This window comes from Astyanax mexicanus, chromosome 4 (assembly GCF_023375975.1).
Source record: "Astyanax mexicanus isolate ESR-SI-001 chromosome 4, AstMex3_surface, whole genome shotgun sequence".
Classification (NCBI taxonomy): domain Eukaryota; kingdom Metazoa; phylum Chordata; class Actinopteri; order Characiformes; family Acestrorhamphidae; genus Astyanax; species Astyanax mexicanus.
In genome coordinates, this window is record NC_064411.1 from 35,211,886 (window position 1) to 35,237,409 (window position 25,524).

The following is a 25,524-nucleotide window of genomic DNA, read 5'->3' on the forward strand; positions in this document are numbered from 1 at the left end:
CTTTGCTTTCAGTTTGAGTGTATTCTGTATTTATTCCAGTTTCCTTGTCTGTTTATCCTCTTGAGACCCTGTGTCCTCTTATGGGGACATCATGTTTCCACATTTCTGCATCATAATTCTACATTTTTTAAACGTTAACACTTTGTCCTCAAACACTGCCTGTACCATCTGGTGGTCACATGATAACATTATAACATATAATTGATTAAAAATAAGATGGAGGGAATCCCAGGCACATGTTTCTACAGCCAGTTTGAAACTAGTTTATTTACTTACTATCAGTGTTGGGCACGTTACTTTGAAAAAGTAATTAGTTATAGTTACTCGTTACTAACGGAGTTACTCCACTATAAAAGTAATTAGTTACCAGTAAAAGTAACTTTCGCGTTACTTTTTATTATTCGCCCGTCAAAAAAAAGGAAATCAATTATGCATTTACTATTATTATTAGAAAAATAACAATAACGTGCGCCCAGAGCTACGTGATTACATTTTTCATTTTTATTATAGTTTAATTTTATTTTGTTTTTATTTTTTCTGTTCAGTAAGTTTTTAGGGTGGGCTTGCTAGCGCGAGCGGACCACGAGGTGCCGCTCGCTCGGCACAACACCGCCGCTGTACAACTGCGCTGTGCAACAGCGCTTATAAATAAATTAAACACAAAAATTAGGATATTCTATCAGTAATTTCAGTTCGTTTTAGTTAGTTTTATAAACACAAAATACAGTTCGAGATAGTTCTGTTTTTTCCTTTTAATTACCGTTTTTATTAGATTCAGTTAACACAAATGTTTTTTCACTTTCAGTTTTCGCTATTTCGTTCGCTTTAGTGAACAATAATAATTGGTTACTTAGCAACATTGTGATTATCACACCAGAGCTTTATATAAAATAAAAATAGGAGCCCGATTTCGGGTCGGTCCTCGGGTCAGGTGGGATTCGGGCGGAGAATCTAAGCTGTAAAAGAGAAAGCAGCAGCACCACAAAAACCGGAGCAGCTAAAAAGAGCTTAACGTCCTTAATTTGGAACTTGGGCTGTCCACGGCGATCACTGAATTAATTAGAGCAGAAAATCATCACAATTGTGCCTCACTTCACCACGCCAAACCACAGGCACAGCTGAAGCTCAAGTTCACCGGACAGAGGAGGGGTTAACCAGGGCAAAGCCAGTAAAAAAAGCGGCTAAAGTAACGTGCAGTAACGGGGTGTTGGAAATGGTAACGGCGTTATAGTTACAGTCAGAGTAATTGGTTAGATTACTCGTTACTGAAAAAAAGTAACGCCGTTAGTAACGCCGTTAGTTTTAACGCCGTTACTCCCAACACTGCCTACTATAGATAGAAAAAGTTTTGATTTTTGGACTAATTGGGTTCTTCTGATCATCTTTAAATGTTAAAATAAACTATTGCCTCCTTATAAGGACAATGTTATTAGCAAAAACGACTTTCTTTACAAAGACAAAGTTTAGTTTTTAAACTGGTTCGGTTCTACTGATCCCACATAGAAATAAAAAATAAAAAATGCACACCAGACAAATGTTTGGGTCTCAGGAGGTTATATGCTGTTTTGTGTTTATTTTGGCTTATTTCTGTTAATAAACATAACTTGCATTTGCGTGGTCTGGTCTGGTCTGCAATATTATCAAAAAAATCTTCATTTATATTCTTTGAGTCTTTTAATTATCAAACAACTCAAAATTATTCTTAAACATCTGGGCATTCACAGCTCTTGTTTCGTCTTAACATCTTCTCCCTCCTGGCTTTTCCAGCCTTATTATATAAGTGTAGAAGGTAGGGTTCAGGTTCAGTGCGCACAGTGCGAATGGGACAGGAGGCTAAAATTAAGCCCCAGTACAGGAGCAGCAGCAGCAGCCAGGGGCTGTACTGTAATTAATGACATTTCAGTTGAGCGCGACTGAACACTGTACAGCAAAGACCACCGGTGAGTCAGCATTATGATTCATATGATTCCCACTCCCCCCCTGCATTTAGTGGGGTCACTAATAATATATGCACGCAAGCTTAAAGCACGCACTGCAAACCCTCGTTTGCATAGCATTGCATTTATACAGTGTCAGAACACGGGGTCATAATATGTGCATATTATTATATATATATACATAACTTTAAAGGTGACATGTGTCACAATCCCTTTAAAAGAATTGGACATGCAGCTCTGGAAAAAAAATAAGAGATCACTTTCTAAAAGCAGATTATCTGATTTTGCTATTTATAGATATATGTTTGAGTACAAATAACATTGTTGTTTTATTCTATAAACAATAGACAACATTTCTACCAAAGTAATTTACAGCGTTTATTTGCAGAAAGTGAGAAATGTCTGAAATAGTCCAGATGCCACACATTCGAAAATAAACTCACCTTCTTTCGTCCTCAACTTGAATCCCTACAGACTGGAACTTTGACTGGTCCTCTTGCTCCTGATCTTCTGGGCCATCCACCTGAAGGGATCATATTGAAATTTAATGTCCATTTAATCACATATACTTTTATACTGAAAAAATACTTTTAACTATTTTTCCTAGATCTTTAAACTTTGACCCGTAAGGAGGGTTAAATAATTTCTCTATTTTTTTGTAGAGTTTGTGAGCCTGTCCAAAATGAATGACCCAGGAATCTCACCTGAATGCCGATGGATAGGCAGCGGCCCTTGCGCAGGGCTTCCCTGTGGCCGTCCTCCATTATGGGCACCTGGACTGGCAGAGGCACGGGCATTGGGAGGGGTACAGGCATGGGCATGGTCATGGGCATGGGCATGGACATGGACATGGACAGGGGCATGGAGAGGGGCATGGGGTTGTTCATGCTGCTGCTGCTGCTGACGTGCTGGCTGGCCGGGCCGTGGACCTGCGCGTTAGCCGCCTCGATGGCCGCCGTCAGAGCCTTCATGCTGTCGATGCTTTCGGTGGAGTTGCTGAGGCCCGAGTGCAGCGTGACCTCGCCCCGGTGACCTGGGCCGTCCATGTAGGCGTCCTGCGCCGACTCGGTGCTGCTCTGGGCCGTGATGCTGATGAAGGGCTTGGTGGAGGTGCGTGGGGGCACGGGGGGCGGAGTCTTCTTATAGGTGGTGATGCATGACGATACTACAGACAAAAAAAAAAACACAAAGACAGAAGAAATTTAGCGTTTTTCAACCAAAAGAATTGTGGTTCTTGAAGCAAATCTGATGGGCTTACAGTGCCTTGCAAAAGTATTCAGCCCCTTTGAACTTTTCAACCTTTCGCCACGTTGCAACTGTTGCACTCATCTAACACTTGGTATACAACATCAACCAGCTACCACAACCATACAAAACACCTGGATCTGAGCCATGCATAAAATCTATGCTATGCTAATTTTTGAGTTTGGGTTATGATATGTTTTGCTTTCTTTTGTGATTTTTTTTTTGCGACCCTCGTCACAACAAAAAAAGACAAAGAAAACTGTAGTTATTCACTTCTTCTCTTTAGCTGATACTTGTTGCCTCTCTTAGTGAACATGTGGTGTTTTGTGTTGAGCTCTGCTTCAGGCCTTCATTTCACAAATGCAGAAAATCTCCCTATGCCAGACTAAGCATGACATAATCCAGAAAGTCTGTGAAGTACAGGAGGGGGTTAACGAGTGTGTGTGTGTGTGTGTGTGTGTGTGTGCAATTACAACAAACAGACACAAGGGGGCAGGACAGAACAAGCCACAAACTAGAGGCATCTCTCTCTCTCTAATGCATTATTCTCTCTGTTCTTTCACACACGCCTAAATGCCACCATTCCTTCTTACTGCGCTGTGCTGGAATTGGGTCACTGCATAAAAGAAGCAATGGGTAAATACACACACACACACACATAGAGGGAGAGACTTCCAACACAGACAGGAATAGTCCTTCACATGATTAAGTAACCTGCATGCTGTGCAAAAAATATAAAAATATAAAGACCAAGGTTCTAACCTCTAAGATCCTGTACACCTGCCCTCAGTTCTCATAAATTAAATTTAATAGATTTAAATATGAGTGGATCAGACACAGCAAATCAGCATGGATGTTTAAAAACACCAGCAGCACAGCTGTATTTGATCCACCATGCTCAAAATAACCACCATCCAAATAATACCGGGTCTGTGGTGGTCCTGACCATTGAAAAACAGGGTGAAAGGAGAATAATAATATTGAATGCAGAGAAACATTTACACAGGACTGCAGTCTTTAATTAAAACTTTAGTTAAAAGTTAAACAAAGTTTGACTAGGGGTCCCCAAAATTCAGAGAGGTTTATCTTATAAAGCTCCCTAACTCTGAAATAACCGTCCCAAAAATGTTTGCAACCCAAACACAGTCTCAACCTTTAAGTCTAGACTGAAAACTTACTTGTTTAGTTTATCTTTTGGTAATTAATGTTTTTTTTTTCTCCTTTAGATAAGCCTACAGATCCAGGGGTTCATGGACATAACCCTTTAAGATCATGTACACCTGCCCTCAGTTAAATATGAGTGGATCAGACACAGCAAATCAGCACAGATGTTTAAAAACACCAGCAGCACAGCTGTATTTGATCCACCATGCGCAAAATAACCACCATCCAAATAATACAGGGTCTGTGGTGGTCTCTATTATGGGGTCCTGACCATTAAAAACAGGGTGAAAGGAGGATAATAATATTGAATGCAGAGAAACAGATACACAGAACTACAGTCTTTAATTAAAACGTTATTTAAAAGATAACAAAAATGTTGACTAGTAGTCCCCAAAATTCAGAGTTTATCTTATAAAGCTCCCTAACTCTAAAATAACCTTCCCAAAAATGTTTGCAACCCAAACACAGTCTCAACCTTTAAGTCTAGACTGAAAACTTACTTGTTTTGTTTATATTTTGGTAATTAATGTTTTTTTCTCCTTTAGATAAGCCTACAGATTCAGGAGTTTTTGGACATTGGATATGGAATTGTGGTAAACTGAGATGCTGGTGCTGTTGTTCTCCCACTGCACACGCTCACTCAGGTTTGTGGATGGTGGAGTGGGTGTTACCTTCTGGCTCTCTCCCTTTAGTTAGGCTGTTTTATTCAGACCTGCTGGAGTCATTAGTTTCCTATTACTTCTTTTGTCTCAAATCATGATAACAATCACCTGTTGATATTAGCTGTTTGAAATCACCATGTATGCGTTACTGACAGGTATGGAACTTCACTGAGAAACATGTGGCTACATATGGAAATCCTCAGCATGGGTTCAACATCCAGCACCTTAAAGAGCATGTCCACACACACACACTCACACACACACACTCACACCAAAGTGGAGCTGTTTGGCCGTGTGGTTAAAGTAAAATCCTGGAGTGAGTCTAATGAGGTGAGGGCAGATAAGGTGTGTGTGTGAGCAGTGTGTGGCTAACCGGCTCACCAGGCAGTTCAGTCCACACTGCAGCTCAATGTGTTCCAGTGTGTGCTGCAGAGATAAGGACACACACTCTACCATCACCAAACACACACACACACACACACACACTCTCTACCTCTGTCACGAACACTCTCCACCACCACAAACACACACTTCACCAGCACCACTGCCACAAACACACTCCATCAGCTCCAGAGTGTCCTCTCTCAAACTACATTCTCTCTCTCCTTATTTATTACTTACTCTTTATCTCTCTCCCTCACTTTCTTTCTATCTAAACCTTTTACTTCAAGAAACCCTTTAACAGAGGAACAGAGAATTGTGTACTCCTGTGCACTCCTGCATACAGATGGGAGCAGACAAACGGCAGGTTTAAGTTCATTTTTATACTTTTTATAAGGGTTAATATTTCTTATCTATCTATCTATCTATCTATCTATCTATCTATCTATCTATCTATCTATCTATCTATCTATCTATCTATCTATCTATCTATCTATCTATTCTTCCTCATTTTGCCTTTCTCTGTTTATCTTTCTTTTCTTTCTCCCACTTGCCCTCTTTTTCCACCTTTCTTTTATTTCTTACTCACTTTCTCTCATCTGCCTCTTTCTTTCTTTCTTTCTTTCTTTCTTTCTTTCTTTCTTTCTTTCTTTCTTTCTCCTCTTGCTCTGTATCCTTGTCTGTCTAACTCTCATTTCTGCTCATTCTTTCTCCCTCTTCCCTTTACCACCCTTAAGCTATTATACCATATTTGCCATTCTTTTATATTATATATCTTATTTTCTGTACTTGCTATAACTTTTGGGAAGGAGAGTAACATAATTTCAATTATCTGTATGTCCCTTACATATGCAATATTGACAACAAAACTACTTGACTTGACCTGACTCCACATCTCCTCTTGCTCTCTCTTTCTCTTTTTTCCAAATCCCTTTATTTTTGGATCTCTTGATCTCACCTGCATCTCTTTCTGCATCCCTCTCTACCCTCCTCTCACTCTTCTCCTCATGCCTCTCTTTCCTCCTCTCCCCCTCTCTTCCCTCTCTCTCTCTGTGTAATCAGTGCTCTTCACGCTGTACCTGAGTGTGTGCTGATATCACTGTCAGCAGCAGCTGTGCCTCTATAATCACTTGCTCTCTTGCAGTTTTAAATTCCTCACGGCCGGCGTGTTGTTGTTGATTGCATCTTTATCATTGCTATTTGCTGCTCTCTCTGACAAACAGAAGGACACACTCGCTCCTCCAGATCTGCTCTCACCTCAATAACCCAGTCCACATAACCCGGTCCAACTGGGGCAGAGGACACACTCAGTCTCATTAAAAAAGGCCATGCTGATAAGACCCAAACAGATCACTGAGAACGGTCTGAACTTTCAGTCAGAGAACCTTCAGATAACATCACCATGTGTCAAAAAGAAGGGCCAAAAGGCAACACTGCTTCCATAGAAGACATTACTGTATATGGACATTAAAAAAAAAAGAAGAGATGCAAAAATAGTCCTGAAAGTGGCCCAAATCTGATTTTCTCACCACATCTGATGGTTATTTTTGACTCTTCACACCATGTTTGTGACCTCATGTGACCTATAATGTATATCTGACATTTATCCAAACTACAGTTGCAAGAAAAAAGTATGTAAACCCTTTAGGATTACTTAAATTTCTGCATATATTGGTCATTAAATGTTTTCTGATATTCATCTCAAGTCCTAACAATGACTGCAAGAGCACAGCGCAGAATGATCAATGGGGTGAGGAAGAATCCTAGAGTGTCAGCTAAAGATTTACAGAAATCTCTGGCGCATGCTTACATTTTTGTTGACAAATCTACAATAAGGAAAATATTAAACAAAAAGGGAGTTTATAAAACAGTTTTGTGAAGAGGAATAGTCCAAAATTCCTCCTGACCGTTGTGCAGGTCTGATCTACAACTACAGGAGACATTTGGTTGAGGTTATTGCTGCCAAAGGAGGATCAACCAGTTATTAAATCCAAAGGTTCACATACTTTTTCCACTCTGCACTGTGAATGTTAACATGTTGTGTTCAATAAAACCATGCAAACATATAATTTTTTGTGTGGTATTAGATTGATCAGACTGTGTTTGTCTATTGTTGTCAGTTAGATGTTAGATGTTAGCCTACGAGATATCCTTTACCACAAGCATCTGACGTGTCTGCTTCACCAGCATGTAAAACATCAAGTTGTAGTCCACTGCTGACCAATAGGAACGCATAGAATTGTCTCGCATTTAACAAAAAAACATCTAGGTACCCCCAAGACTGTTGGGTTAATATTCTCTGGATGGACAACTAGATCAAAAATAAAGCTAATATTAACACCACATGGTGGTGGTAGAGTTGGATGGTCTAGGGCTAATTTGCCCTCTATTCTAAAATCCTGAAGCACACAATCAAGTCCAACTTTAAATTATTTAAATGTTGTAAAAACACAATTAAGGTTTCAGAAAGCCTTGACCTGAAATGAGACCTGACTGTGGGTTGCCAGATTGATGGGACAGTCTGTTTCTCAACTGAAATTCCTCAATCCACACCACAGAGGGCATTACTCCCCAGAGTAGACAGTGCAGTGCAGTATGCCCCTACACACATATCCATGTAACACGTTATTGTAGCTTTCATGGGACGTGGTAAAATCATGGGACACAATGCTAGTTCCTTTTCTCATTACATGTAGCATATTAGTGTACATACATCCAGTGTATACAATCATAAGTGATTAACATGTCCCTCTAGTGGTTGTAATTATGCATAGCACAGAAACAGAGAGAAAGAAAGAAAGAAAGAAAGAGATTACAGTGAAGTATGATATATAATTGTACGTGATTATATGCAAGCAAAGGAAATGAAAATGCAACTAACGAGAACTAAGAGAGCTCCTAAAAATAGCCCTGCTTTGTTTGTAACGGTTATTCATGGAACGTCTAAGGAACACCTACACACACATGAGTGTAAGGCAGAGTCGGATGTGACTCATCATGTGTTCGGAGGAGGAGGAGGAGACCAGCAAAAGAGTGATGGCATTATTGCCGGCTGGGAGTGAGTCTAATGTGCACTCTGTTCTTTTCCACAGTCGGAGAGACTGAGAGACTCCAGACGAGTGTTATGTATTTTACAGTCGGGGGTCTAATGCAGTGTGTTCATTAGGGGATGAGAACGGCACGGACATCCGCTTTGTTTTATCTGGAATCCTTTCTTTCTTTCTCTCTCTTTCTGTCTCTCTATTTGTGGGTGGTAATGATCATGACTGGTGGTGTCTGGCTAGAATTGTCTATGCGTGCAGACATTGACAATGTGGCATGCCTTGGATATCACACAGACCAGTGCATTGTTCTTTAGCTTCCATAGAACATGGCAAAAGCCTCTTCTGAAGCTGATGCACACGAAAGCCTGTAAACACTTTGCTGAAGGTAAGCAATCCAAGAGCATACATTACAGGGACCGGGTTTTGTGGTTTAAACAAGATCAAGATCAGTGATGTCAATAACGCTAATCAGTGATGTCAGTAAGGCTAGCACTCGGGCTAAAAACATATATACACACATACACAGCGAGCACCACATACCCCGCACTCACATAAAATTAGAAGAAACATTCAGCGTCGCAGTGGCACACTTACAGAACAATCTTCCAGTAAAGTGAGTTTTGGCAAAACTGTTATGTTGAGGTGGCAGTAACTTAAAAGTAACTTAGTTAATTTTAAAATCAAGTAATACATAAAGTAACAAAGTTACTTTTTAAAGGGGTAATCAGTAATCAGAGGTGAGTACTACCAGCCTGTAGCCTGCTCCTAACCCTGGTTAGCACTGCTGAAGCAGCATTAGCATTACCCGCTAACTGCGCTATCTCTTTCGCCATTCATAGGTGAGTATTTTGGCCTGTATTCTGCTTCTTAACTGTGTTAAAACAAGCTACATGGAACAAACCACTAGCTAATATCGCCCTGGCTTGCTAATGCTGCTGGACCCAGCCTTAGTAGAAATCTGGAAATCTAAACTTACTGTAAATAAACGGAGTTTTCAGGAGAGAATTCTACATTTCTACAACCCCAAGTCATACATAGTTGGGTCAGTATGGAAAATACATATAATAGAAAATGCATAGTTTCTTACATTCCTTTTGTTACAAACAGTGTAAACTTAAGTTGTTTCCCTTGTTTGTAATATGTGAAGCATATGGGTTTGCTTGTTGAAAATGCAATGGCATCCTTGGAAAAGATGTCAGTTTTTGGGTAATATTGCTCTAAGATCTTGATGTTTAGCTTTGCATTAAGGCTTTTGGAGTGCTGATAACAGTCTGGATGGTCCTTTCTGTCTTTGGTCTGGAAATGGCATCCATTCCTTCCAAAATATTGATTTGTTTGACCACAATACACATTTTTACGGTTTCCAGATGCCTCTGAGCCCAGAAAAAGTCAACACCACTTCTGGACATGGTTAACACATGGCATTCTCTTCTACAAAGTAGAGTATTATGCTGCAATTGTGAATGTTACTCTGTATTATAGTCCTTCAGAAAGGTTTTCCAAAGTAATCCCTTGCCTATGTTGGATGGGAGGCTGAATTATGCAGAAAAATAAGGACAGAATTCCATTGTAATATTACTGTTACTCTTTTATTTTGCCCTCGTGTTGCAAGTGCACAATAAAAGTGTCTGTGTGCCTGAAATATCTTGTTTTCCTGTCACTGCGAGCAGATCTATTGTGTCTAACCAGTGCTGACCCTGAGCTCGGAGGACAAGGTGAACGTTGCATCCGCCAAAGCAACAACCTGACAAATCAATTCAGTACAGAGCGTCCGTCCGTCTGCTGAGATGATGGACGCCTCTGTGTTCATTCCTGCTCTTTTAGCATGAGCCCTGACGTCCTGACAGGCTCTCATACATCATTTCTGCACGGCAGCCAATTTGCTTATTACAGATACGCTCACTTTACAGGTCTTCCCTTGTGAAAAGGAAGAATACTTAAGAGCATTTCAAAAATATGTTCAAATTAGGTAAAAAAATATTAAAAGTGCATTTTCAATTAAGATTTTCTTTTTCTTTACATAGTTGAGTATTTCTTGCCATAATAAAGATTAGAACATTACTTAAAGAGGGATATTCACTGTATCTCATTAACTCCACCTCTATACCAAACAACTGATGCTCTCAAACACATTAAGAGGCAAGAAATTCAAGCAATTAACTCCTGACAAGTTCAGCACAGCTGTTAACTGAAAGCCACTGTATTTGTTAAGTTAAGCTGCTTTAAATCAACTGTCTAATAAAGAACAAATGTCGGTTAGGCTGACTGAGACATCTTCGCTCTCTTGAGCTTCCAGTTGGATTTAAAGGAACGATCAGTAAAGAATGCAAACAAGTGTGTGAAATGGCTACACACTCCCTAGACGCAAAACTCCTGTGGGTTGCCAGATTGACACACAGTGGCAAGCGATGCAGAGACTTACTTTGCAGCTAATCAGTGAATATGTACATAGCAGTGTTTAAAATCTGTACTACATTAGTGGCTGTGATAAATTACCTAGATATGGTTAGCAAACCTTACTGAAGCTCAGTGATTACCTGATCAGCAGAGAAATAGCCAGCTTTCCCATTTCCAATGGCTGCAGTACACAATTTGCATGCTGCTGTCTATATCTGGCAACCCTGAGTGTGGAAATGGGACTGGGGGAATGGAATGACTGGGCAGATTTGGAGGCTAAATCTTACACAGAGTGCTGTGACATACTTCACAGTTCTAATAAAAAAATACTGGCTGAAGCTCTGCTGTCAAGAGGTGCCAGTGATCATACATCCTGATCATGGTATGAGTTACTACAGATAATAAAATCCTTAATGGTTCTTTAAAAGTGAGCTGTTGATGGTAATCTCCAATCGGATTTAGGCCTGGATCAGTTCCTAATCTTTACAAATCCATTATTTCACAGCCATTAATTAATATAGCTTGTTTTTTCTAAATTTATATTCATTACATCCATAAGCTACATTGCTAATCTGTACAGTCCCATGACAAATTGCAATATGACCAGATTGTGAACAGTGGCCACTGAGCATCAGGTACAAATCTGTGGGTTTAGTCGGATATTTGTAGTTGCCTGGGTATTTAAAACAAACTAACTCTTTTTTGAGAGAAAAACTGAGAAAAAGAGAGAGAGAGCCAATCTTCCAACCTCACGAGAGGCAATTAACCCGATTAAAAGCATCTGCCAGCACTGAAAAGGTCAAGAGTAATCTGCAGTGTGGATCAGCCCCAACACTCCACTAAACTCTCACCATCCCAACACCACCACACACTCGCACACCCGAGGCTCACAGCATTAGTTACCTGTGAAGCAACACCTGAAACCTCGAGATTAATATTAATGAAAAGATTTATTATTCAGTAAGTGAAATTAAAGCAATCCAAAAAAGAGCCAAGCACAATTTTGCAATGCTAATATGTACAGTACCTTTACCACACTTGGAAAATAACATTAGACCTTTTGATGTAATATTAAAATGTATTTTTGCTGGTGGTGTTTAATATTCTAACCGTTTGTTTCTTAGCTCTGAATTACTGTAAAGCATATAACACTGATGTGATATATGCACAAATAACACAGGAACCAACTGCCTGTTATCTCCTGTCTGATGAGACGTGCCTGTCTGCCTGGCTTCAGTGCTGTCTGGGTTAATGAAGAGTTTCATGTGCAACATGCATATACAACTCAGAGAGACCTTGTAGAACTTGTATTTCACAAAGAAAAAGTGGATTTTAGCAGAAGCAAAAAACAAAACAGGGTGTTTCGGAAAGTGATCGGGTAAAAATGAATTTTATACTATAATCACTGAAATATAGACGTTTATGTTGTTAATAATGAAGTGCAGGGGGGCGCTAGAGAGTTAAGCAGAGCTCGGATCTCGTGCTGGTTAAGCGGGCAGAGCCGCAGGTTAAGCTTAAGGAGAGGCTAAATGGGTAAACACAGCTCGCTAATCTCCTTCAGGAACTGGCTTAACCACACAAACCCATTACACAAGCACTCGGCGGATCAGCCTGGCCGTAAACACTTAATAAGCAGAGACGCCTCACGAGACAATGCTCACGTGTGCTCACTCATATCATGGTATCATGAGGTACCTGTAGAATATCACAAAGTACACTGGTCTGCTGTTGTGCTGTATGAAACCGTTATATTATAAAAAAAATCAGGTGGTAAACCAACATATTTTAAAAAGTGGATAAATACAATAAAACATTATGATCTCTATCGTACTCCCTACAAAAGGTGTGTCAGTATGCTCTTTGCTACATTACACCCCCTCAACAGTTACCATCGGGGTTTAGAAATAAATCTACACTGATGGTCGTGGTGGTCTGGAAGTAAATTTCTGGCATGTTGTTATTTTGGAGCGAAAAACACAGGTGCGCCACTGACTGATTAAAACCTTTCAAACAGTCAATCCTCAGAGTCCATTCCTATAGGTGCGCCACGCAAACCCGACTTTTAACTTAACAATAAACAGAATAAAGAGTAAAATAATATTGCTGTTCCCTTAAATGAGCTGCTTGCGTGTCTTCACAGCATGAACACGCAGATCTATATCCTCTACTAAGACCCACAAAAGCGCCGCGCAGTTAAGATAAGAACGTGCCAAAGTCAGAGCACACCTGGCTCTTAAAAGAGAATGACAACTGCCACACTGATCAGCTTATTTCACGTCACGCTCAAAACACACCCAAGATTAATTAAGAGAATTAGTTCATGCCTTTTCCGCATTTTGAGCCTCGCAAGGCGTATATTTTTCGTACTCATGATACCAAAGACACACCGACACGCTCTAAATCCAGCTGCACTATACAGTATTGACCTATGTACTACAACAGGGCCCATGATTTTTCAGCTTGTTATATCTACTGCACTTGTGCAGATCTCCTTATCGAGGGGAGATTGCCCCTCTATCATGATGAATTTCCTTTGCTCTCATCACAACCATAAATATAAAAGAATCAGGTGGAAAAAAAAAACATATTTTAAAAGGTGGATAAATCTAATACAACCTAATGATTAGTTTGTAGTGTTTGACTTAATAGCGCATAAAAGACATGATGAAATGAAAACATTATATATAACATTATATATAAAATCAGGAAGAAAAATAATACGAATAATGTGAATCAGGAAAAGCAACATTACTGCTTTACACATTATGTGACCAACATAATGATCTTAAAACAAAATGAAATATCGGTCATGGTCAAAACAATGACATCTGTTTTAATTAATCAATTAAATGTAATGTAATGTAATCATCTGTCATGACATTTTAGCTAAAGCTACATTTTCGTTAAGGTAGCACGTCAATGTTCTACTCTAGGCTATCTTAAACAAGAGAGGATTGATGACAGACCGAAGAACACAGAGTACTAGGATTACGAACACACACACAAGGGCGATCTGCAATTGGTTTTATACCCAGTGACCTGCCAATGACCTGCCCTGTGTCTGCCCTGTCTGAAAGTGTGAGTGTGTGTGTAATTGATTGAGTATGAGTGTGAGAGAATGTAATTTGAAATTAATTATTTAATTGCTTGCTCTCTTAATGTGTTTGAGAGCATCATTTGTAAAGGTGTGAAGAGGTAGAGTTGGTGAGATACAGTGAATAGCCCTATTTGAATAATGTACTAATCTATATTAAGGCAAAAACTTCTTAGCTAAGCAAAGGAAAAAAATCCATTAAGGACATTTTCACACCTACAGTTTCACTAAAATACGCGCCAATAAACCACACAAGCATGTTATCTCTTCTGATTGGTCAGAGCTGTCTGGTGTGGGAGCAAAAAAAGCAAATATAGCAAGAGGGTTCTGTGTTCCAGACCCAGCGTGTATATTTGTGCGTTTTTAAACACAGTGTTTTGAATGGGATGTCTGCGTTGTAAACAAAGTTGTGTGGCTGGGAACAGTGAACGCTGCACATACGGCTTTCGGTATGAAACAGCTTAGCATGTAGCAGAAGCAGAGACTGCATTTCTTTATAGCTGTAGTCATAAACTGGCTAATATAATCAGGCTATTGCTGCAACCGAATTTTCACAACTGCACCCAGGATACAAACGAACCAGCTGGTGTGAAAACGCCCTAAGATATCCCATCAAATACGTTATGATGAAACTGGCTCTCATCAGGACATCCCCAGGAACAGAAGACCAAAGGCTTCACAGAGTATATTGGTTACTTTTAAATTTCTACAGGATTCCTTGTGTGTTCCTTTATAGTCTGGATGATGTCAGTATTAATTTACAATGTAGAAGAAGCATTTTTTTAAATAAAAAAAATGTACAAAAAATTGGACGACTGGTCTTGTACACAGCTAAACACATTTTCCTATTGGTTGGGACTTTACAAGCAGAGCTGAAGACTGTATTCATTAATGATATGCTCTACATCAGATATATTTATATATATATATTTGGGGGCAACTGCTAGCATTGCGTGTTCACCTCATAACCCCCGCCTCCTGTTTCTGAAGCTCAGTCAGGAATGGTGTGACCGCTGACAGCTGAGAGCACAGTTTGGGTGGGATGAGAGGATTCCTGACAGATCGACTCAATGAGCTGTTTGTGCAGCCAGCCGTGGAACCCGTTACAGTGAAGAACAAAACAAGGACGAATCCCCCGACGATCTGCCAGTCAACCGTCAACCTTCTGACCTGTCTAACAGCTTCTTTCCTCGTTCCTTAACAGCCTATTCAAGGAAAGCGTGACAAAATGATCTATAGATCTCTCTACAAAGATGTCCAAATGTTTGTGGACATCCCTTCTAATAACTTAAAAGCACACAGAGATGCACAGCTATAGAAGAGGTCTCTGAAATTATGATGCTCTATCCAGTACTTTTGGGATGAGTTAGGAAGTTGAGAATAATTAGGTAGGGTGGTGATTGTCCAACATTCTGACCTCACCAATGTTTATGTCACTGAATGCACTTAAATCTAGTAGAACGCCCTTTCCTGGAGTTTAGAGACAGTTACTCCAACAATAGCAGGACAAGCTCTTCTGTAGTGCCCATGATTTTGGAAGAAATAATAATGGATGACAGTATTTTTTGCACTATTAGGCGCACTATCAATAAACATCTATTTTCTGGTCTATTTTCATACATAAGAAGCACTAGATAATAAGGAGCATTTTAAGAGACACTATAAGGAACTTCTAATTCAGCAGGTCTTGCCGCTGGGTGGTGGGGGAGGAAGCTAACTAAGTTAAGTAAAGATAAGCTAAGTAAGCAAAACTGTATTAAAAAAAAGACTTTCCTTTAAAGTCAAACAAGTACTGGATGTTATTCTACACAAATTTCTCTCCTGAAAACTGTTTATTTGGGCGAGTATCTACAGTCAGCTTAGATACCCAAATTTTTCCAGCACTAAGGCTGCAGCGTTAGCATTAGCGGCTAACCGCTAGAGGTTTTCCGGCTAATGCCGCCCGACAGCGCTACACTGAGGAACCCTGAGTGTTCCAGTAAACCAGGTCGATATTAGTGTTTTGCTTGTTTTAACACGGTAAACACGCAGACTACAGTCCAACATACACACCTCTGAACGACAAAAAAGCTACCTCTGTGGTTAGCGGCTAATGCTAATACTTAGCAGCAGACCACAGGCCGAGTTGAGGAAAAAACAATAAGCTCTAGACCTCACATATTACAGTATAATTTATAGTCCCAAGGCTGCTTTTAGCCTTGACACCAATCATTGTGGTTTTCCCCAGCTTTGGCTTTCTCAGTTCTCCTAAACAAACAAAAATAAGAAGTTAGTTTCTTTTCTACTATGTTTTAACTCCACTTTGATTCAGCTGAGGTAGCTGAGTTTGTTTTCTTAAAAGTGAACAATGGAGAGAGGAAATGGTAAAAGCTAGCATCTACTAGCCTTTGCTTTTAGCCAGGTCTAGTGTTGATAAGCTATCAACAACCCCATAATTTCATTAAGTCTCATTGTTTCATTTTACTGCTTTGCCAATTGTGTCTGGTGTTTTCTAGGGTTGTACACTTTGGGAGTGTAAATATTATAAGGTTTTTGAAATTAGGTTTTGTTTCAGTTTTGGCTCTGATGTTTCACACACTATGTTCCATGTATTGTATCCTATCCTGATAGTTTCCTTATGTTTGCCATGTCCCATGGAAGCTAAAGAACATTGCACTGACCAGCATGACATGGATGTTGGGTGGATGCAATTCCTGCCAGAGCTGTGTGTGTGTTTCCAAGGACAATTTGAGCCAGACACTGCCAGTTCCGATCATTACCTCCCACTGTGCTGTCCACTATGGGTTAATGCCTTCTGTAATGTATTGGTACTACTGTTATCAGGGGTTGCTGTTGCATTTGGCTCTTTGCAAGTTCCTCTGGATTAATAGCAGCGTTCATAACATCGATATTTTGTTCTTTTCAGCTCATGCATATTCACAAGCCTGTTTTTCACCATCCACACCCACGGGTTCATTGCTTGTTCACTCATAACTTGCTTACATCTGTTCAGTACTGTAGTACTGAGACACACTGTAGTGAGTAAAATACCCACTACTAAATGTAGCAGTGCTGAGCAAAAGACACAAATTATTTGACACCATGTTCCCTCGCTGCGTAGGAATCAAAGGCTTGGGCGGCTGAGAGGATAACGGCCACTGTCTGTCCTACTCAAGACCAGGAAATCACTCATTAGGATCATTTACAGCTCCCTAATGTGAGATCATGAAGCTCGGAGGAGGCAAGCGCATATGGATGAGTTCATTTACTGAGAGGAGTCCCCGATCACATCAGTGAGCGGCTCATTACTGCACCCCTGTGGCAGAACTGGATGCAGTACAGCATGCTGACTTAGTTAGTGGTGTCGGTGGACATATGTGGGCATGTGTGCAGCAGGGTGGTGCTTTAAAGTAGCCCAAATAGCCTAGCATGATTAAGTGATTACTAATGAGCTAATTCCATTTCATTACACTTACAATGAAAATTGGTCATTGTGTTGGCTTACTATGCCCAGACTGGGAACAGTAGTAATAATAGTTGCACCAGTAGAAAAACGCTACCTGGGTTGGTGGGGTTTGAATAATTTGACTAAAAGAACAACAAGAAATGATAGAAGGGTAGCTAAACCCCTGGATTTAAGCTGAATCCACCCTCAGCTCAGATTTGAAAAATGTAGTAGTAGTAGTAGTAGAAGTAGTTTGGGTGATGTATGTGTTTAGGGGTGAGGCAGAAGGAAGAGCTGAATGGGCTGAGCTGCAGCAGCAAAGGGAGACAGTATTGTTGATTGGCTGATTTGCATATTGATACACATCATCCTTGCCTATAGCACAGTTGAGCTCTACAGAGGCTGAAATGTCTGCAATAAAAGCACCTTTTAAAGTTAAGAAATGTCCATAAAACAAGTTTCACAACTTTAAAAGAACACATTTTTGCTAGTAATGAAAAAATATGGTCTAAAATAGAGTCTAGTGCCTCTAAAATCAGGTCTGGGATTGGAGCCAAATACCTTCTGAGTGCTGATACACAAAAAGCCTGGACTGCTGCAGACTGGACCTATATAATTTATAGCAATGAATCCAGGTTATGCTTGGGATCCAACGAATATGGGGTTGAACTATGGAGGCCTTATACCCAAAGTGCAAGAACTTGAGATCCTTAAATAGAGTCTTTAAAGAAAGGCTTTTGGTATGGGATCAAGGCCTGGTGCAGAACTGAGGCCTGGGGGTGTTTTCAAGATGGTGGAATTTTTTGAAGCCCTCTCCTAACCTACTGGAAACTGTTGCACCTTTTCTTTGCTACCTACCTTTCTGAACGATTCTTTGACAACCAACAGGTAAGATAAGCTGCTCCCCCCCAAGGCTCACATTCACTCACATTAGCCACACACAGCTTAGAACACCTAGTGATAAGGCTAGGGGCCCTAGCTAACCAACCTTCAACTCCTCTAGTCAGCTAGGGGTTCGTAGCACTACAGCCACATGTGGCATTTTTCAGCAGGACGATGCTCGTCCACATACTTCAAGGGTTTCACAGTGATGTTTCCACCAGATGTTTCCAACACAGATGTTTCTTGGCCTGCCCTGCTTGGTGAGGCTGCCAGTCTTACGCTGATACTTCTTCAGAGACGAGACTTTAAAAAACTATAAACGCAAAAACAATCCCAGAATTCCACTTTGACCCTTTTCAAAGACTTTCCGCTCCAGCCTGATCGTGGAGCGGTTCTCCATGCTGGATGTCTGGGAGCTGTCGGCTGGATTAGAGGCAGATGGCGGCGCATCTCTGTCAGACTGGGAACACAGCGGTGTTCTGGAGGGGTAGAGGGGTAGACGGCGCATGTGTGTGTGTCTGTGTGTGTGTCTGTGTGGAAGGCTTCTCAATGTCAATCCTGACAGCTTCTTCCGTCAAGTTTCCCATAATTCATCAGAGTTTGCATGTGTGTGGCGTGGGCAGCTGCCTCACAGCGAAATACGAAACACACACACACACAAACACACTCACATACATCACTGTCACAGTCCTACCTCTGTCATTGTTGTACATGCACCCATATTTGACCCTCACAAATCACAGTCACACACCCATATCAACGTTACACACAAACACACACACCTTGTAAAGTGAGATTATCTTCACCAGGAAGTCCAGAGATATTTTTAAATTGCTGTATAATTCAGATGCTGTGTTTAGGCAGCAAGCTAAAAAAAAAAAGTTATTTTTAATACAGACATCCCACCTTTCCTGCAACTACCGTGATTCTCCTAAATACTAATAGTGGTTCCCTGATGATGCCTGCAAATCATATATGATATCCCAGAAATTGGAACATTGTATCAGGATTTAGATTCTTATCGGTCTGTGGTTGCACTGATAGGAGACCTATCAGTATCAGTGTGCTCTGTGGGTCTGATTTACATCATGCATGGTCTGTTTTGTTTGTCTTTAGACCTATTATGAAAGTTCCTGAATGTTTTATCTTTGTATTCAGTAGACCACTCAGTCTCTCAGGGTTCTCTGTGGGTGGGATTTTTACACTGCATTGCTCTGTTTATTGTCTTTTTAATTGATATAAGTAACTTTATACATTTTATAACGTAATAGTTAGTTAATATAGTACAAAAAAAAACTCCCAGGGTGGGTTACACCCTGTTACAGTTGACACTCCTAAACTGACGGGAATGTGCAAAAGAGCAATGCTTCACGAGAAGTTTCAGTTTCATTTTTGACAGCATTACAAAATGTTATTTAGTCATGACCACTTGGCACTTGGCTTGTGTCCTTGTTTTCTTTAAACATCATTTTTAGGCTTTTTAATTTCATTTGATACTACAGGAATGCGCTAATGTTGCCACATTTAAAAATGTCTTTAGAAATCTTGTTAGAACCACTGAGTGGTTGTGGTAAGAGCCTTCTAATGTTATTTCAGAAAAGACATCACCTCAAATATTTTTTATTTCTTGCAATCCCACCACTATAACACTATTCTATTCCCTCACTACAACACAAATAAAGTCATTCCAGTTACTTCCCAAACCAAACAGTGAACCTACAAGTATCTTCTAAGCTTCATATTAAACGTTAGAGAAAGATTTTCAATTATATTCAATCGATTAGATTAATTGGTGCCCTAACTTCCAGCATGAACAAAATATATATAAACTATAAACTGGATTCAAGGTCCAGATTTTCAAACCTGATCAAACTTGGTACCAGGGGCTAGAGTCCAGCACAGTTCTCTGCAGTAGAGACAGTGTTAACTTGCGAATACAGCCTTAAAGACAAAACATTAAGAAAAAAATCAGTTTATCTGAGTTTGCTGTTTATAGGTATATGTTTGAGTAAAATGAACATTGTTATTTTATTCTATAAACTACAGACAACATTTCTCCCAAATTCCAAATACAATATTGTCATTTAGAGCATTTATTTGCAGAAACTGAGAAATAGCTAAAAATAACAAAAGATGCAGAGCTTTCAAATAGTGCAAAGAAAACAAGTTCATATTCATAAAGTTTTAAGAGTTCAGAAATCAATATTTGATGGAATAATTTAAACACAGTTTTCATGCATCTTGGCATGTTCTCCTCCACTCCTCCACACAGTCTTACACACTACTTTTGGATAACTTTATGCCTTTACTCCTGGTGCAAAAATCCAAGCAGTTCAGTTTGGTTTGATGGCTTGTGATCATCCATCTTCCTCTTGATTATATTCCAGAGGTTTGCAATTTGGTAAAATCAAAGAAACTCATACTTTTTAAGTGATTTCTTGTTTTTTTCCAGAGCTGTATATATTACAGGTGAACATACATACGAAGGTAGACTGGGGGGAATAACTATACATTGAGGGTGAGAAAGGTGGGAAGAAACACCCTATATGCAAACAGATTACAAACAGGTATTTCATTGAAATGACTCACTTACTGAATGAAATCACTTAATGAAATCAATTCACTTGAATTAAAAATATGCCAAAAAGCTGATGTTACATAAATGAATGGTGTAGTTAGTTTGACTTAATCCTCTAAAGTTATACTTAATTTATGTAGTATCAAAAATCGGTTAACTTAAAAAAAAAATAATAATAAAAAAAATATTTTATAGTGTATTTTTTCTAGAATATAGAACACTGCATTCCAAACTACTCTGAATGATGTTTACTGCATGTTTACACAGCCATTTAATCAGGCAAATATTTCCATGAAAAACGAATGCAGAAATTATGCAAAAATGTTGGTGGATTGACCTTTTAGAAACGGCTAATTCATTGAGAACCATTAATGGAAGCATCTTTGCACAAAGCCATTTGCATTACATAAATAATAAATAAACAATCAGGTTAACTGGCCTTACTCTCTGGTTCTATTCACTTTTTTTAACATACTCTTTAGCTTAAAATACATTAAAGAACTTCTGATTTAGAGTGTAACACAATTTAATAAGCATGGTCATTGCTTATTTTATGGTTAAGCCCTAAAGCATCCTTACATGCAGGGAATTTTCTGTGTTTTACTTTTTATCATCAAATCTAGGCTGAAAAATGCTGCTAAAAAAACTGTAAACTCATATAAACAACATGGATCTTTCCAAATGGAAAAAAGGACAAGGGAAGAGATGGATAGCTTCCTCAATTGGGACGAGGTCAACAGTATCCAACTAGAAATATTCTCATTTAGAGCATTTATTTGCAGAAAATGAGAAATGGCTGAAACAACAAAAAATTATGCAGAGCTTTTAGACCTCAAATAATGCAAAGAAAACAAATTTATATTCATGAAGATTTAAGAGTTCAGAAATCAATATTTGGTGGAATAACCCTTTTGTGGTTTTTAATCACAGTTTTCATGCATCTTGGCATGTTCTTCTCCACCAGTCTTACACGCTGATTTTGGATAACTAGCATGGTCTAGAAACTAGGTTGAAATATGCTGCTATATCTGTTAAATAATTCCTTTAAAAAACTGTCAACTCATATCAACAACATGGATCTTTCCAAATGGAAGCAGAACAAGGGAGGAGATGGATAGCTTCCTCAATTGGGACGAGGCCAACGGTAAGAGAGTCTATCTATCAGCCCCACAGTGTCTGGCTCCTGTGTTTTTGGCAGTTTACACCAAGACGGCAATGCCAGACTACAGCGACAGGCTCTGTATCCCTGTTCCTATCTCATCCTAATGGAAAACTGGATTTAGAGGAAAATCCCTGAACATTTGTTCACAGCAGAAGCCGAAAAGTAATATATGATTCATGTTGAATGACCAGAAATGCTGTACATACAACAAGAAGGCTGAAATACTGAAATACAGACTCCACTTCAGAGATGCTGCTTTCAAAACGCGACGCACAAAGACAATTAGCACGTCCCCATTCCGCTCAAATGACTCACCAGCTTTCTTCCCAACCTTTGGCATTTAGCTCAGAATTCGAGGGATGCAATAACGGCAAAAACACCTTGACCGCGGCTGCTCCCACAGTGTGTGGATTACGTGCTTCTGAAGGGCGAACGTGATCCACATGACATCCACATTTAAACTGGAGTGCCTCCATTATGGTGGTGAAGGTTTGAAGGCTTCTGAAGGTGAACTCCCCGGAGTGCCCTATTTGCCGTCACGAACGAGGCCTTGCTTTTTAAACAGGGATAAAAAAAAGAAAACCTGTATCCATCATGGTCAGCCTTGTATCTTTCGTATCTTGTATCTTCAAAGGTTCAGAGATAAGAAATTTAATTAGGACACTGGCTAAGGGGTTTCTCTAGGGGTGCCTTCAAGGATTTAAAAGCCTTGATATTGTTTGTTTGGATGTGGAGAACATGTTTTTCACATGTAAAGTCAACCTCAAATCCAATGAGACACTTTGTAACCTTGTAGGTTCATGTTCTTGGTCAATTTACAGCCTAGACAAACCACTGGGTCATTTCTAGTGTTAGAGAACGTTAATGGTGAAATTGACAAGATAAGATATGACAAGACAAGCCAAGACAAGGCAAGGCAACCATATACACCATACTTGTGCTGGGCACAGATGGAATTTGGTCTTTTCCTTTAACCTATATAAACACACATATACTGCACACACTAGTGATCACACTCAAAAAAAGGCAATACTCGGAGAGAAGTGAGGGTTAAGGGCCTTGTTCAATGCCCAACATTGGCCACCCACCAAACCGGGTAACCAAGGTAACCCACAACCTTGTCATTGAAGGCCCATCGTAACCCAAAACTTTTTCAGACTTTATCCAGAAGAGAAGTATTTGTATGTTTAATTTGACAATGCTTCTGGACAGGGTAAGCATAAGGCTTCTTCTATTTTGCTCATCAAATTTTCCAAGTGAAATATTACATTAAGACGCTGTATATGTAAACGATCACTGTATTAATGCTACCATCACAGAAGTGTACTGACACAACCCCATACCATGGCAGACTCTGGCTTTTGGAGTTGTTACTGATAACAGTCCTGATGGTCCTTATCGTCTTTGGTCTGCAGCTAACAGTATCCATTGCTTCCAAAAAGCAAGAATACTGATTTGTCTGACCAAAATATATGTGTCAACTGTGTCATGGTCCATTCCAGACACATCCGAACCCAGAAATGGTAAGCAACTTTGCAACTCTTAACGAGTCACAAGACATCAGGGGAAATGGCTAATTGGGCATCATTTGGCTATTTTCTTGTTTCTTTTGTTGCCAGTGGTTTAGACATTAATGGCTGTGTGTTGAGTTATTTTGAGGGCACAGCAAATTCACACTGTTATACATTCTGTACACTGACAACTTTACATTGTACCAAAGTGTCATATCTTCAGTGTTTTATGAGATACTGTATCTCTATATTGTTGAGCTTGACCAAGGTTCTCCCCAAGTTACACGGCCAATTAACCAACCCACTCATTAGGTCACTAGTGATGCCCCAACATCAGAGGGGGGAGACTAGCACATGCCTCCTCCGATACATGTAAAGTCAGTCACCGCCTCTTTCAGAACTGCTGTTGATGGAGCATTGCTGAGCATCACAGCGCACTCGGAGGAAAGCGAATCAACTCGGTTCTGATACATCAGCTCACAGACGCCCTGTGCTGATCAACATCACCCTTTTGAATGATGTGGGGAGAGATAATCTTCTACCCACCCAGAGAGAGCAAGGCCAATTGTGCTCTCTCAGGGCTCCGGTAGGCTAATCATAGTGGCAGCGCTTATTCTGCTGGACCACTCAGAGCCCGACCAAGTAATAAAAATAAAAATAAAAATCTCAGACTGTACAGAACATGTGTACACACATCAAGTCTGAGTCAGGAGACTGTTGTATCTGTTGTATTGAGTTTGAGTTACAAAAAATCTAAGATCTAGAGAGCCCCCTAATGATCTGGCAGTTATCATCACGCTAACGACTGTCAAAGCAGCGTCCTCAAAGCTGCTGATAAAATGGCCTGAGCCTGCGCTGGCCTGGAAAACTCAGGACCAGATGAAGAACTCGTGTTTCCCGGCCAGACCCCAAAGGCATCATAAAAGATTCACACGACCTGTCCACATTTCTGCACTTCACTTCTTTCCTTCCTGCTCTCATCCCCGAGTGGGGAGCGGGTAAAAGCACCGATTTACAGTGAAGAGGCGAGTTTAGCCTCTGGGAATGAGTCAGAAAAGAGCAGTTTTATTTAAGGCCAACGTATTAAGATTTTTAGTGATTTAATAAAACATCGTCTAACATCTAGGAGGTTAATTCTACAGCTTTACTGCTTTTAGAAGCTGCAAAATAAAAAAGACTTTGGGTCCTATTTTAGCGATCTATAGCGCACCAGTCATTGAAAGGAAATCGTGGATTGCGCAGCCGGATTTAGGTCGTGTCGGTGTGTCTTTAGTATCGTGAGGTTTAAAAATGTGCAACAGGCATGTACTAATGTACTCTTAATTAATTATGGGTGTTTTTGGGTGTAAAGTGAAATAAACTAATCAGTGTGCCAGTTGTCATTCCATTTAAGAGACAGGTACACTCTGACTTACCTGGCACATTGGTATCTTAACAGTGCAGTGCTTTTGTGTGTCTCAGCTGAGAATACTGACCTGTGCATTCACGCTGTTTTACGCTCATTTAAGAGAACAGCAATTTTATTTTATTCTTTATTCTGTTTATTGTTGATGTAAAAGCTATATTTGCATCCATATGTGTGTGTAACGATTGTGTGGCTGACTGTTGACTGTTGTCAGGGTTTTAATCAGTCAGTGTTTTTCTTGCCGCCAGATAGAAACAAACCAGAAATGTACCTGAACACACCTCACCACCTTGGTACCCTGTAACAGACTGGTGCCCTGTCCAAAAAGTACAGTCCTGGCGTTCCATTTGAGCTCAGATGTTAAAATTCCTACTTCCAGATGAGAAATTTTAACTAGAGCGCTCCTATAGGTCGCATTTCCTTCTCTCACCAACCACAGAGTTCAAAATCTCTGATGTCTGCACTGCACATTAACAGTAGTAAAAGCAGTAGTATTATACAGTTTATTATAACTTCTCTCTATTTATGTCTCAATAAATCAGCCATACATAAAGTTCTGTCCAACTTCTGTCTGTGGACACATTACCATTATGTTTGGATGCACCAAAATACAGAATATCGAGCAATGCTAATAATTC

The 25,524-nt window shown here is 39.9% G+C and overlaps 1 protein-coding gene across 5 annotated transcripts in view; it reads right to left on the reverse strand.

The window, feature by feature from the left end:
* The window catches only part of dlgap1a (discs, large (Drosophila) homolog-associated protein 1a), a 189,030-nt gene that overhangs the window by 19,133 nt on the left and 144,373 nt on the right, over window positions 1-25,524 (reverse strand). For all 5 annotated transcript variants that reach the window (XM_049478500.1, XM_022679126.2, XM_022679125.2 and 2 more), the window contains 2 exons: window positions 2,642-3,102; window positions 2,381-2,460 (listed from right to left, as the gene is read on the reverse strand). In XM_049478500.1, coding sequence (XP_049334457.1) covers window positions 2,381-2,460; window positions 2,642-3,102 — 541 coding nt within the window. The remainder of the gene's footprint in view (window positions 1-2,380; window positions 2,461-2,641; window positions 3,103-25,524) is intronic.